The sequence below is a fragment of the Macrobrachium nipponense genome, chromosome 1 (genome assembly GCF_015104395.2).
Source record: "Macrobrachium nipponense isolate FS-2020 chromosome 1, ASM1510439v2, whole genome shotgun sequence".
Taxonomy (NCBI): Eukaryota; Metazoa; Arthropoda; class Malacostraca; order Decapoda; family Palaemonidae; genus Macrobrachium; species Macrobrachium nipponense.
In genome coordinates, this window is record NC_087200.1 from 181016533 (window position 1) to 181030862 (window position 14330).

Genomic DNA, 14330 nt, shown 5'->3' on the forward strand with positions numbered 1-14330 from the left:
TGTCTCTGCTATTATAGTTGACCCAGCAGCGTCTGGTGGTCGTCAAAAGGCACAGATAGGTATCGGCCACCCTGCTGCATTTCGCTGTACAGTATTGTGAAATTATCAGTTAGATACTTGGCTACGCCACCTCAATGACGGAATAAGTGAATCTTGTTTTAGGAAACGCAAGGTTCGTCTTTTTTTTTTTTTTTTTGCGGACGTGGTTGGGTGTGTGTGCATCAAGGTCAGTAGAAGTCCTTGAAAAACACATTCATGAATTGTAATGATTTAGGCCTATTTCTACGAAGCTTCTTGACTTTATGAAAATCTCGGTCAAAATCGTATCGATTGGCGAGTGGAAATTTTCGTGAATGTGGTCTGTGCCGTTTGATAAAAGCGACTGTGTTCCCTTTGTTCTTCTGTGAATATCTTTTTATAGATGTATGTGCGCAGAGAGAGAGAGAGAGAGAGAGAGAGAGAGAGAGAGAGAGAAGGAGAATGATGAATAAAAGGAGCAGGAGAATCAAGAATAACAGTAGGAGAGTTAAGAATGAGACAAATACCAGTTGAAGCTGTAGTAGTAGTAGTAGTAGTAGTAGTAGTAGTAGTAGTAGTAGTAGTAGTAGTATAGGTAAAGATTTTGCAACGGCTCCCTTGATCGTTCCATCTTGCCTTTGGTGACTGAGGCAGAAGTTCGAATGTAAGAACGAGAAGTGAAACCACAACTCCAGGTGAGAGACGCGTTTTTGTTAGGAGCAGTAACGTAGCTTCGTTCATCGAAATGCATTATCGCCAAAGAACTGAGTGGTAGAGCAAAGATAATTACTTGTGCTGAAACGACTTCTCCCTGAACTGTGCATAAAGAAAAACATCGGCGTATTACGATCATTCTAGCGCCAGAAGAAGCTTAAGGATACTTCACAAAAAATGTAATGAAATTAGGTTTTTTGTTTAGAGAGACAGGTAGCATAGCCACTAGAAAATAAGGCATATACATATATAATATATATATATATATATATATATATATATATATGTATATATGATATATATATATATATATATATATATATACACACCCAATGTAGCCCGAAGGAACACGTACTGAGAACATCCTTAAATCCATAGTAGAAAAGAAGTGAAACGGACTTTGATAAGTACTTTCGTAGTATTTTCTGCATTGTCAAGGTCACTTTCCTTTCTGCGGTGAATTTAAGATATATATATATATATACATATATATATATATATATATATATATATATATATATATATTCATTCCTATTCCTATTAAGACTTTGTGTATGTCTATATTTCTGCTTACAGTCTTGATGAAAAGACAAGTGTCTGCGATCAATGCCATTGGGTTCAATGGAATAGAGAGAGAGAGAGAGAGAGAGAGAGAGAGAGAGAGAGAGAGAGAGAGAGAGAGATGGCCAGGTACATTTACCCTCGTAAAAACATGCCCATGCCCCAAGACCATAGACTAGTTTGGACCAACGCAAAGAAATCAAGGCAACGCCGTAGGGCAGGGTAAGACGGACACGAGTTTCGTCGCGTGCCTTTTCGAAGTCTTCCGTGGCTGAAAGCAAAGCGAGTGAGTCAGCCCATTTGGTAACATGGATCATGATCGGGGAATCACTTTTTTTAATTTCATTTTATTTCTACTTCCAAGTCTAGTCCGTTGAGGGTTTTGCAATGGTAGTATATACGTACCAGTGTCTGTATTCTGTATCTGATGTGTATATATCGTTTTACATACATATCTACACGTAACTATATATATATATATTGTAAGGGTGTTAAGCACCTCTTGTATTGTTTTTTGTCTCGGACGATCGAAACGGTTGTTTCGGGTTGCTTTCCTCGTGAGGGTCGTTTCACCTCTTGTTTATTAGTAGAAGAGGTTGGAGGTAAGGTAACGTCCCGACAGCCCGTGTCTGACTGCTTCAGTCAGTAAGGTACAGAGACCTGAGCAGGTTGTAAGCAGCATGGGGGTTCCTTGCAGTCACGGTTGGAGTCCTTAATGGCTATTTGGTTAAGACTCAGGACCTGCAGGGTTAGGACGAGCATAAAGATGTTCGGCACAGCCAGTTTTTGTCTGGGTAGCAGCTTCGTCTGCGTTATGTTGAGGAGCACGGCTTCAGAGTTGCAGCTTCGTCTGTCTCATGAAGGGCAGTTTCGTCTGCGTTGTGTGTACAGCTTCGTCTGTGTTCTCCGAAGGGCAGCTTCGTCTGTGTTGGGTTGATAGCTTCGGCTGGATAAATTTCTTCAGGAGGTATTCTATTGGCTCCTCGGGTGTTATCTCTGCAAGTTGCCACATTTTTTGGGTATGCAGTGTCCTGCAGCATTTACTGTAGAAGGCTTTTTGTGCCGTAAGGTTCTCCAGGGTTTTCAATGTTAACTGTGTTAAAGTAATCAGGAAATGGATACAGTGTTTTGTGGCATAATTTGTTAACCTGCTTTTGATTTTTATGGTCCATTATTAATTTGTTTTCTATAGTTGTAACTTGCTAACTATTTGATAACTGCTCGTATTAAGTTACTGTATTAATTGTGATTGCATTATACAGATCCTGTATGTAAAGTTAATTATTTTTCCCCCTGCTTGCATGGAATGTTTAATTTGGTTATTTGAGGTACTGACTCATTCATTCTTTTGTTAATGATTGTTATACTGATTGTTCGATATTTGCCTTTTTGATATTTGCCTTTTCTGATAATATTCAGATTAAATGTGGTTATTTTTGCTTAATGGTTTTTGATTTGCCACTGGTGCCTTTATGTAAATATTTAATTCAAACAATTGTACATTTTATATATAATAATTAGTCTTAAGGTCTCTGTTTCGTATTACTTGTTTCGTCCTCCTTTGACTGTCTCAATTGCTGCCAGATTTTTCAGTCCTGAGAATTTTTTTTTTTTCATTTATTTTTTCATACTTATTTTTTAAAAGAACCTGATTAACCCAACAGTGGTTTCATAACATTTGGCGACCTTGTGCCAGGATCAGTTCTGTATGGTTTGGCTGTTTTGCGGCGACATTGGAGGAGAGAGTAATTACAGGATAAAAAAAAAAAAAAATATTCATTTTTTTTTTCTTAAGGGTGATGAGGTGTAAGGGTGTTAAGCACCTCTTGTATTGTTTTTGTCTCGGACGATCGAAACGGTTGTTTCGGGTTGTTTCCTCGTGAGGGTCGTTCACCTCTTGTTAGTAGTAAGAGGTGGAGGTAAGGTAACGTCCGACAGCCCGTGTCTGACTGCTTCAGTCAGTAAGGTACAGAGACCTGAGCAGGTTGTAAGCAGCATGGGGGTTCCTTGCAGTCACGGTTGGAGTCCTTAATGGCTATTTGGTTAAGACTCAGGACCTGCAGGGTTAAGGACGAGCATAAAGATGTTCGGCACAGCCAGTTTTTGTCTGGGTTAGCAGCTTCGTCTGCGTTTATGTTGAGAGCACGGCTTCAGAGTTGCAGCTTCGTCTGTTCTCATGAAGGGCAGTTTCGTCTGCGTTGTGTGTACAGCTTCGTCTGTGTTCTCCTGAAGGGCAGCTTCGTCTGTGTTGGGTGTATAGCTTCGGCTGGATAAATTTCTCAGGAGGTATTTCTTATTGGCTCCTCGGGTGTTATCTCTGCAAGTTGCCACAATTTTTTTGGGTATGCGTGTCCTGCAGCATTTACTGTAGAAGGCTTTTGTGCCGTAAGGTTTCTCCAGGGTTTCAATGTTAATGTGTAAAGTATCAGGAAATGGATACAGTGTTTTTGTGTGGCATAATTTGTTAACCCTGCTTTTGATTTATGGTCCATTATTAATTTGTTTCTATAGTTGTAACTTGCTAACTATTTGATAACTGCTCGTATTAAGGTTACTGTATTAATTGTGATTGCATTATACAGATCCTGTATGTAAAAGTAATTATTTTTCCCCTGCTTGCATGGAATGTTTAATTTTGGTTATTTGAGGTACTGACTCATTCATTTTGTTAATGATTGTTATACTGATTGTTCGATATTTGCCTTTTTGATATTTGCCTTTTCTGATAATATTCAGATTAAATGTGGTTATTTTTGCTTAAGTGGTTTTTGATTTGCCACTGGTGCCTTTATGTAAATATTTAATTCAAACATTGTACATTTTATATATAAGAAATTAGTCTTAAGGTCTCTGTTCGTATTACTTGTTTCGTCCTCCTTTGACTGTCTCAATTGCTGCCAGATTTTCAGTCCTAGAATTTTTTTAATTTTTTTTTTCATTTATTTTTTCATACTTATTTTTTAAAGAACCTGATTAACCCAACAGTGGTTCATAACATATATATTATATATATATATATATATATATATATATATATATATATATATATATATATACGTATATATATATCTATACGTATATATATATATATATATATATATATACATATATATATATATATATATATATATATATATAGATATATATATATATATCAATATATATATATTCTACATATATATATATATATATATATATTTATATATATATCCATATATATATATATATTATATTAGATATATATATATATAATATATATATATATATATATATATATATATATATATATATCATATATATATAACTATCTATATATATATACTATATATATATATATCTATATATAAATATAGTTATATATATATATATATAGTATATATTAGATATTATATATATACTATATAGATAAACATGCATGTATGTACATGGTATAGAATAAAAAATTTTGTATTTCTTAAATATGTTATGAAGTTATCCAAACAGTCGCCACTATTTTTTCAAAATTGCGACACCGAGAAAATCCAAAAACCGTGCCCATGGTCAGTACCCGAACCAGTCCAAGCATTTCGCTTTAGGTGGACACTGGATTAAATTTCGCGTCGACCTTCTTCTGGATTTTGATGACATCCCACTTTCACTCTGGCTGAAATACCAGCTTAAAATACCCAGCTTAAAATACCCCCCCCCCCCCACCATCCCCCCCGCCAACACCTTGCCCAGGCCCCCATAACCAGGGCGCTATGACCACGGATGGACGAAGGTCATCTGACCAATTTCCTCCCGAGTGTGACACAGACGGACTTTCGGCACAAAGCAGGAATTTGAAATCTGCATAAGAAAAAAAAAAAAACTCACCTTCAGCTGGGCATTTTGACCTATTGTGAGCGAGTTTGTGGGGTTTTTTTTTTTGCTTTTTTTTTTTTTTGAGGGGGGGGGGGGGGGGGGGGCCGCTGGTGGGGGGATAGGGGTGACTTTTAAATGGGTTATAAACTCATTTATTTTAAATGAAAGCTGTCAAAGGGGCTGGTTTATTAAGTGTCATGTGGAGAGAAAATACTTTCGCAGTTCTGGAGGACAGACAGGACTCAGAGAAAAAAACTGACTGATACAGAAATCTTTTTATGTGTTTTGTAGGATACAGGGTACAGGAAGGTGTTACAGAGTTGCTGCTATCTTCCGGTAGTGTTACTGATTATATAGACGTTTGCAATAGTATGCACTTAGTCGAAAGAGCTTAAGAGTAAAGAAATATTCAAGAACTTATATATTTTCAGATATGAATATAACGATAAAGAGGACGAAAAACGGCTGACTATAACAGGAGGACCAGTTACAGTGCACTGAAAGTACAAAATGTAAAATATGTGCAGCTGTAATTTTGTAATTTGGTAAAGATTATCCGCAGAGAGATGCCGTCTTACGAAACTGTTTATACCCCACATTTTCATGAGGAATATTTGAACTTCATATCCACGTTTTTACTTTCAAATTTTCAATTGCAAGATTTTTTAATGGCTGGTATTTCGTAAAGCAATTTTAGATTGCTTTAATATTTACTGTATCGAAGATTTTTAAACCCAGAGAAACTAAATGAAGTGATTTTTATCCCTGAGGTCAAATGTGAAAGATGACGAGAACTGAATATAGAAAGCCATTAAAACCTGAAATAATATAACAAACATTTTTCATGGAGACGTAAAAGACCGGTAAATTTGTTATAGAAAAGTGAAGAAAAGTAAAAGTAATATGATTTATAAAGTGAGAAAATGTCAACTGAGATATATAGCTACTTTCCTTTCGAGAGAAAAAATATCAATTGAGAATATATTTTTTCGGAAGAGAAATATAAAATCAGCTAGAATTTTCATTTAGGAAAAGCAAAATTTGTAAATAACGCAGCATATGTAAACTTGCTAAATCCAAAATTTTAGAAGTTGAAGAGTAGAGTCACATACAAGTGGTAATGAAACTGCCAGTTCACCACTAAACAAAAAAATTAATGTTTTACATCAAGGAAAAAACGAAAAAAATAGATTTGCACGATCAGTGATTTAGTGAATGAGAAAAATGTGGGAGGATTCAGTGGAAACAAAACATAGTAAAAGTTAAATTCACCGTCTCGAATTTGTTTTGAATTTTCATATTATTTCCCTCATATTCATCTGGTTGTGCTAACTTTCATATCTGTCATGAAGTTTGTAGTATAATATATATATATATATATATATATATATATATATATATATATATATATATATATGTATGTGTATATATATATATATATATATATATATATATATATATATATATATATATATGTATGTGTATACTATATATATATATATATATATATATATCTATATATATAATATATATATATATATATGTATATTTATATATGACTGGTAAAAATGTTCTGTTACAACAGAATTCCATCTAATTAAAAGGAGCCCATAAAAACGCCAAAATATAGAAAATAAGCGCTACTATATTTCAACCAACGCTTAAGAAGATTAAAGAAGAATTATCTGTGTGTGTGGGGGGGGGGGAGGCTTAGAAAAACGTGCTACCTGTGGATGGATCTCTTGGCATAAATGCCACCCCTTCTGCAACTTTTTCATTCATTACTTACTGAAGAGAGAGACAGCAGTCTCTGAAATATAGTACTTACTTTCTATATATATATATATATATATATATATATATATATATATATATATATATATATATATATATATATATATATATATAGGAATGTGTGCGTCTGTTTACGCATTTTGTAAGCATATGATCGCATGCGTAATAGAGAGGACTAATTAATTATCAAATATTACCCTTATTGTCATCGGGTTTGATTTTATTTTTATTTTCATTCTTCCAGATCTTCTTCATCCTGCACAAGAAGTACGAACACATTTCCCTTCTTCACGTCTCCCACCATGCCCTCATGCCCATCAGCATGTGGTACGGCATCCGATACCAACCTGGTAAGGACGCCAAAATTTTTTTTAAGAATTTTTTTTTCAAATTTGGTGTGTGTGTGTGTGTGCCCTACATGGTATATCAGTCTTTATTCTGTTATGTTATTAAGTGGAATGTGTATCAGCTGCTTTTTTTGTATTTATTTATTTATTTTATTTTTTTGCGTTATTTTTATTCACTTATTTTTGTATTCTAGATGTTGGTCTAAATTCGTTTAAAGTTTATATGTACGCAAACGAATTTTTTTTAATTGAATGAAATTGTCAACAACTGCTTTTCGCTTATTAATTTTTTGTCTTTAACTTTTTGTCCCTTTTTTTAAATCTAAAATTATATGAAAATATTTCTTAAAGAGAAATTATGATACTTCTAATCGTTATAGTTCAATACTTTCGTTCATATTTTATTATATATTTCGTAGTATCCATTAATATATACTTTTTTAATTTTTATTAACGATTTATCAGTTTTATCTTTTATAGTCTTTTTTAATTCATTCGTAATTTTAATTTCGTTTCTTTTCCTGAATGAAAACTTTTTTTTTCAATCTTAACATTTCATGAGTCAGTGAAAGTACTTTTTTTTTTTTAAAAAAACCTTTTGGTTATAAGAGTCTTTTAAAAAATAACCAACTTTCCTTAACATTTTTGCAATAATTGACAACCGCTTTCTTCATAAGATATCCATTTCACACCATGTTCCATACTTGGGCAAAAATCTCTCCCCCTCTCTCTCTCTCTCCAAAAGTAAGACTTTCTTTGATAAATCTGGTTTGATCAGGATTGATTGATGAATGTCGTGATGCAGCTCTCTCTCTCTCTCTCTCTCTCTCTCTCTCTCTCTCTCTTGTATTCGATCATTATCGAAGTAAATCTTGGTCTCAGTCAAAAGTTGTGGAGTGTTGCGATAGAGAGAGAGACAGAGATAGAGAGAGAGATTATAGACCAAAATTAAGCCCGAGGAAGTGTACAACAATTTCCTTTTCCGAAAGAAAGTTTGAAAGTACTTTTACAGTTATTTTTACAATAATATTCTTGACCTAAAAAAAAGTCCTAAAGTAATTTTCAGCGAGTTATTTTTCACGGTTAATTTTACAGTAATTTTCTTGACTTACAGAAAGTTATACAGTAAAAAAAAAAGTTTTACAGTCATTTTTTCAGTATTTTTTTACAGTTTTACAGTAATTTTCTTGACCTAGAGAAAGTTTTACAGTAATTTTTAGTTATTTTTTACAGTTTTTAAAGTAATTTTCCTGACTTAAAGAAAGTTTTTATGTAATTTTCCCACTAATTTTAAAGTTATTTTTTACACTTTTTATGCAGTAATTTTCTTAACCTTGAGAAAGTTATGTAGTATTTCACAGTATTTTTTTTCATTATTTTATTTAGTTTTACAGTAATTTTCTTGAACTTAGAACATTTTACAGTAATTGTTTCAGCAGTTTTTTGTTTTTAGTTATTTTTCTACAGCTTTTACAGTCATTCTCTTGACGTAGTGAAAATTTTGCAGTAATTCGTAGTTATTTTTTACTATTTATTTATTTTTATTAATAAATTAATTAATTTATTTATCTATTTTTATGTCCTTCATGGTGTGTTCTTGAAGTTTTAAATGTTTTTTTTTTTCTGCTGTTTTAGCATAATTTAAATCTGTCCTTTTCAGCTTAACTAGACTCCTCTGCTCTCTCTCTCTCTCTCCTCTCGGACCTTCTATTCTCTCCGCTCTCTCTCCTCTCAAACTAACTTTGACGCCTTTTTCGTTCATTCAAAAGTCCTGAGGTTAAAAGGCGATGAAAAGGAGTAGAATAAAGAGGTAGTGAAAAAAAAAAAATTCATTTTCTTGGTTACTTCAGACCTGGGCTACAAAAAGGCCACTAGGTTGTTTGTCTGTTTGGCCTTTGCTCCTGAGAAAAATAAAAAAATAAAAGATATATTGGGGCCAATGTTAACAAATGCCATAGCACACTTGAGATTCCATCTTGTTGTTCGTCTATTGTTTACGAAATTTCGTTGATCGACTAATTTTTTTTTCCTTCTGCAGGAGGACACAGCACCCTCATGGGCTTCCTTAACGCCTTCGTGCACACCGTCATGTACGCCTACTACCTCCTGGCCGCCATGGGACCTCGCGTCCGTCCATTCCTGTGGTGGAAGAAGTACTTGACCACTCTGCAGATGCTTCAATTTACCGTCGTCTTCTTCCACGCTGCCGTAGTAAGTGTTTATCCAATCTCTCTCTATCTCTCTCTCTCTCTCTCTCTCTCTCTCTCTCTGGAGCGATTGCTGACAGAAGAATCCAGTCTATACTGGATTGCCAGCAAGTCTTCTTCAGGGGATCAGGGAGCAATATCTCTCTCTCTCTCTCTCTCTCTCTCTCTCTCTCTCTCTCTCTCTCTCTCTCTGGAGCGATTGCTGACAGAAGAATCCAGTCTATACTGGATTGCCAGCAAGTCTTCTTCAGGGGATCAGGGAGCAATATCTCTCTCTCTCTCTCTCTCTCTCTCTCTCTCTCTCTCTCTCTCTCTCTGGAGCGATTGCTGACAGAAGAATCCAGTCTAAACTGGATTGCCAGCAAGTCTTCTTCAGGGGATCAGGGAGCAATATCTCTCTCTCTCTCTCTCTCTCTCTCTCTCTCTCTCTCTCTCTCTCTCTGGAGCGATTGCTGACAGAAGAATCCAGTCTATACTGGATTGCCAGCAAGTCTTCTTTAGGGGATCCAGGGAGCAATATTCTCTCTCTCTCTCTCCTCCTCTCTCTCTCTCTCTCTCTCTCTCTCTCTCTCTGGAGCGATTGCTGACAGAAGAATCCAGTCTAAACTGGATTGCCAGCAAGTCTTCTTCAAGGGATCAGGTCGCTATTGCTCCATGCCCTTCCTTTTGCTTGACCCCAAATAGTTGCTGGTACATAAGAACAGCTGGTTGTACCAGTAGGTGGTACCCAGCGAGCTGACCTAAAACACGTGACCCAAGAATGTTCACGGGCACCAGCCAGCCCCATTCCCCACCGACTGCATTATCAACGTGGGTGAAATTATCGTGAACCGGATTTCAAAGTTCTTGAATAACTCTAAGGGGTTTACACATACCCATTCGACTTGACGCAATGTAAATTTTTCTGTTATTTTTTTTTCAAGTCTTTTACTTTCTCTGTTTGCTAGAGTCGGATTTCAGGTTTTATGAAATCACAGTCCACTTTCCCTCTTGTCTTGGTATGTCCGTCTATCATGTCTTATGTAAATATGTCAAAGAGTGTTCGAGGAACTATTGGCGGATGTAGAAATCTTTCATTGTGCTCGGAGGTGGACTTATGATTATCATATACATATGTAACATGTACACACATACGGTACATATGTATCAGTATTCATATATGTAATATACACATGGTAGTAGTATTAGATGTTGCTGTTGTTGAAATAACCATTAACTAAGCAAGTTTTTGCTTCTGATAATGATTTATCAAAAGAAATCAAGGTTCTATTATTCATATCCATGGGGGCGGGGGGCAGGGGGCGCTGGCGCTAGGGGGCACGTGACTAGGTATCCTATCCCCACCCCTTAAATCCGCCCTTGCGAGGAACTGGAGAAAATAGTAAAATTTAGGTCGAGTTTGAAGTTTTATCTTCGAGGTATGTTGACTTTTCCGTTGGTTGAGTGACATCATCATTGCTCTCTCTCTCTCTCTCTCTCTCTCTCTCTCTCTCTCTTAGATTCTTAAAACTGGTAGCGCAAGTTAAGACGGAATGAGTAGGACTTTTACTTATTATTTTAGAGTAAAACTATATATATATATATATATATATATATATAGATATATATATATATATATATATTATACTATATATATATTAATTCTAATATTCTTCAGTAAGAGTCCTTCGTCAATAATTAGATATTATCTGTGTATCCTGAGCCGAATATTAAATACCAAACGCGTATGTATAACGAAATATACTCCAAAGTATATCCATAGACACAAAAGCATTCGCTTGCTGCGTATATACGAAAGCACGATGTCCGAACAACAAATTTACTTTCTCTTAATATTCTCGTTGCTTGAAAAAAGAAAGTCACAAGCGCCTGCCAAGTCTGCAAGCAGTGTTATTATAATTTTTTTTTTTTTGCAGGACTCTTCTCACATTTTCCGCTGCTTAACCTTCCTTAAGGATATGTTCTTTTTTATTTTTTATTTTTAAATTTTTTTTCTTGTCTCTAGTCTCGATGTTTTTATTTCTTTCGTTCAGAACGACACGAGATGTTTTTTTTTATTGGTCTAAGATCTTTTATCACGCGATGCAAAAGCTGTTTTGAGAGAGAGAGAGAGAGAGGTTGAGTTCTTTTAACACCTGATGTGATGTAAGTAGATATATTGTCTGGAAAAGTAACGCCATCATATATATATATATATATATATATATATATATATATATATATATATATATATATATATATATATATATATATATATATATATATAATCCTTTTGGATTTTTTTTCACCTCTGTGATTATTATTCCTTTTCTCCTCCCTTTGAATGTTAATCCTTTTGAATCTTTCCTCATCTCTGTAATCATTAATCCTCTTCTCTACCCTTTGAATGTTAATCCTTTTGGATCTTTCCTCATCTCTGTAATCGTTTATCCTCTTCTCCGCCCTTTGAATGTTAATCCTCTTGGATCTTTCCTCATCTCTGTAATCATTAATCCTTTTTTCCTCCCTTTGAATACCAGTCCTTCCGATCTTCTCACCTTCCTTTAAAGTTAACCTTTTCCTATCCTTTCTCTTCACTGCCACAGCTCGTCTACATCGACTGCGCCGTCCCTAAGATCCTCGTGACGTGGGTCGGGGGAGTGGCTGTCATGTTCTTCGTCCTCTTCGCTGACTTCTACATCAAGGCCTACAGGAAGGGACTAAAGAAAGTAAGTCTTAAAAGGAAAAGTGATAAAAGGAAGTATTAAAAAAAATTTCAATGAATTCTTCCTGTTATACTTTTCTCCTATTTCTGTTTTAAGTTTTCTTACAAAATCGGAATTTTTTTTATCAATGCTCATTTGAGATGTAGGTCTTTTTGACATGATTCCACATTATGTAGTAAAATCTGTTTCCTTGCTTGGTTCGTGGGAGTTTTTCGTTGCTAGATGGTAAATCATTTATGCATTGTCTCCAGTGTTGGAATCAAAATTTTTTAATAATGAGCTTTCAAATATTCAAGGCTAATAGTACTTTATACTTGTGATCGATTCAGTACTTAGATATTAAAGCCTGAGTTGTCGGAATGGATTATTGGAATCCAAGTTTGAAACATATATATTTTAACTCTTGTAATACATTAGGTATTTTAATGTCAAAGAAGCTTTGTATTTTTTCCCGGCTGTGTTTTTTCGTATTTTTGTAATCTCTTCGTTAATTAGATCCTGAATTTGTTAACATATGCACCATATGTGCTCGTATCATTATGACAAAACTTGATATAGCATGGTAGCACTCATGCATTGATATATAGCTGAAAAATTCAAATGCTGAACACTGCAGGTCAGTAGTGAATACTTCTTTGAAGATCAAATGGCATGTTTATTCATTGTTAATTCTAAAGTATATTGACATGTAATACCCTCTAATAAAAAGGAGCAAATAAAAACGCCAAAATATACAAAGTAAGTACTATATTTCAGAGAGTGCTGTCTCTCACTTCAGGTAAGTATTGAAGAGGGAGACAGCAGTCTCTGAAATATATTACTTACTTTCTATATCTCGGCGTTTTTATGTGCTCCTTTTATTGGATGGAATTCTGTTGTAACAGAACCTTCATACCAGTCACATTTAATACATATACTGTACACCTATCAAACATGTAGAGCCTTCGTACCCTGCTGAACTTTGAAACCATTCCGCTAGAGGTCAGTTGCTTGGTGACCTTTCGAGTGGGCATATCTGTATTAAAGGATTGTTTTCGAAAATCTCAAAACTGTATTGATTCCTCAGTGCTCAGTTTTTTAAAAGGTATCTTTTACCCAGCAGAAAAGTCTTCTTTGTTCGGTGTATTCTGATCTTAGGAGATTAATAGCGTTTTTTTTTTTTTCCAGGGAGCTGCAAAATCCAAGGGTCTGGAAATCGGGACATCTGCTGGAGCGTCCAACGGCATCGGAACGAAGCTCCCCAACGGAAGTTGCGACGAAACCGGAGTGAAGTTGGCCAACGGCTTCGGCGAGGGAACTTCGCTGAAGTACAGAGCTCAAACATAGATGGCACCACTGTGCAATGCTCAGCCCACTGATGCGACCCCCCCCCCCCCCCCACAAAAAAAAAGAGAGAAAAAAAAAACACATTTTCATGATATTATTTGGGCTTTGATTCTCTTGAATCGTAAACGTAGAGAATTTGTACATATTAGTCATATACAAGGCCTGTCTTAATTTTAAGGATATTAATGTATAAAGTCAAATGATTAGAATGCGGATGGAACAAATACAGAAAAAAACAAGACTTTGTAAAAATGTTGGCCTCTTTACAGAGTGCTTTAAAAGCATGTTAGTTATAATGGAGTTTTCGCTTTTATGATATCATGGAAATGATCTATAACACTTATACGCATCCAGTATTCCTACTGTTTAAGTCTTTCTACAGTTTCCATTCCAAGGTTCTTCATAGTTTATCGATGCCGACCTTTTCTAGAATTATGGACGGTTAGCATTTTTCGGGTAATTGCTATAAATATGCCTTGCAAGTTTATTGATTGCATGCAATCCAGTTTCATAGACAAACAGAGTACTACTGCTATGGATATATTAGTTATGGAGGTTAAAAGCAATTCTGCTATAACTGAAAGTTTTGTATATATATAATATATATATTATATATATATATATATCTATATATAATATATATATATATATATATATATATATATATATATATATATATTAGCTGCCAATGAGATTCTTACTGCTTTTGTACACAATCATCTCATCCGTATTTGGTGCCTGTTCATAGCCACAAGATGCCTTCTCTCTCTCTCTCTCTCTCTCTCTCGTCTCTCTCCTCTCTCTCTCTCTCTCTT

At 34.9% G+C, this 14330-nt stretch overlaps 1 protein-coding gene across 6 annotated transcripts in view; it reads left to right on the plus strand.

Moving 5' to 3' along the window:
- The window catches only part of LOC135219885 (very long chain fatty acid elongase 7-like), a 185431-nt gene extending 171317 nt beyond the window's left edge, over positions 1–14114 (plus strand). For 5 of the 6 annotated variants that reach the window (XM_064257034.1, XM_064257036.1, XM_064257035.1 and 2 more), the window contains exons 6-9: positions 7175–7280; positions 9316–9488; positions 12070–12192; positions 13357–14113. In XM_064257034.1, the coding sequence (XP_064113104.1) occupies positions 7175–7280; positions 9316–9488; positions 12070–12192; positions 13357–13515 (561 nt within the window). In that variant the 3' untranslated portion in view covers positions 13516–14113. Of the gene's footprint in view, positions 1–7174; positions 7281–9315; positions 9489–12069; positions 12193–13356 lie in introns of all 6 variants that reach the window. The other variant, XM_064257037.1, reaches the window with a different exon arrangement.
- The last annotated feature ends 216 nt before the right edge of the window (positions 14115–14330 follow it).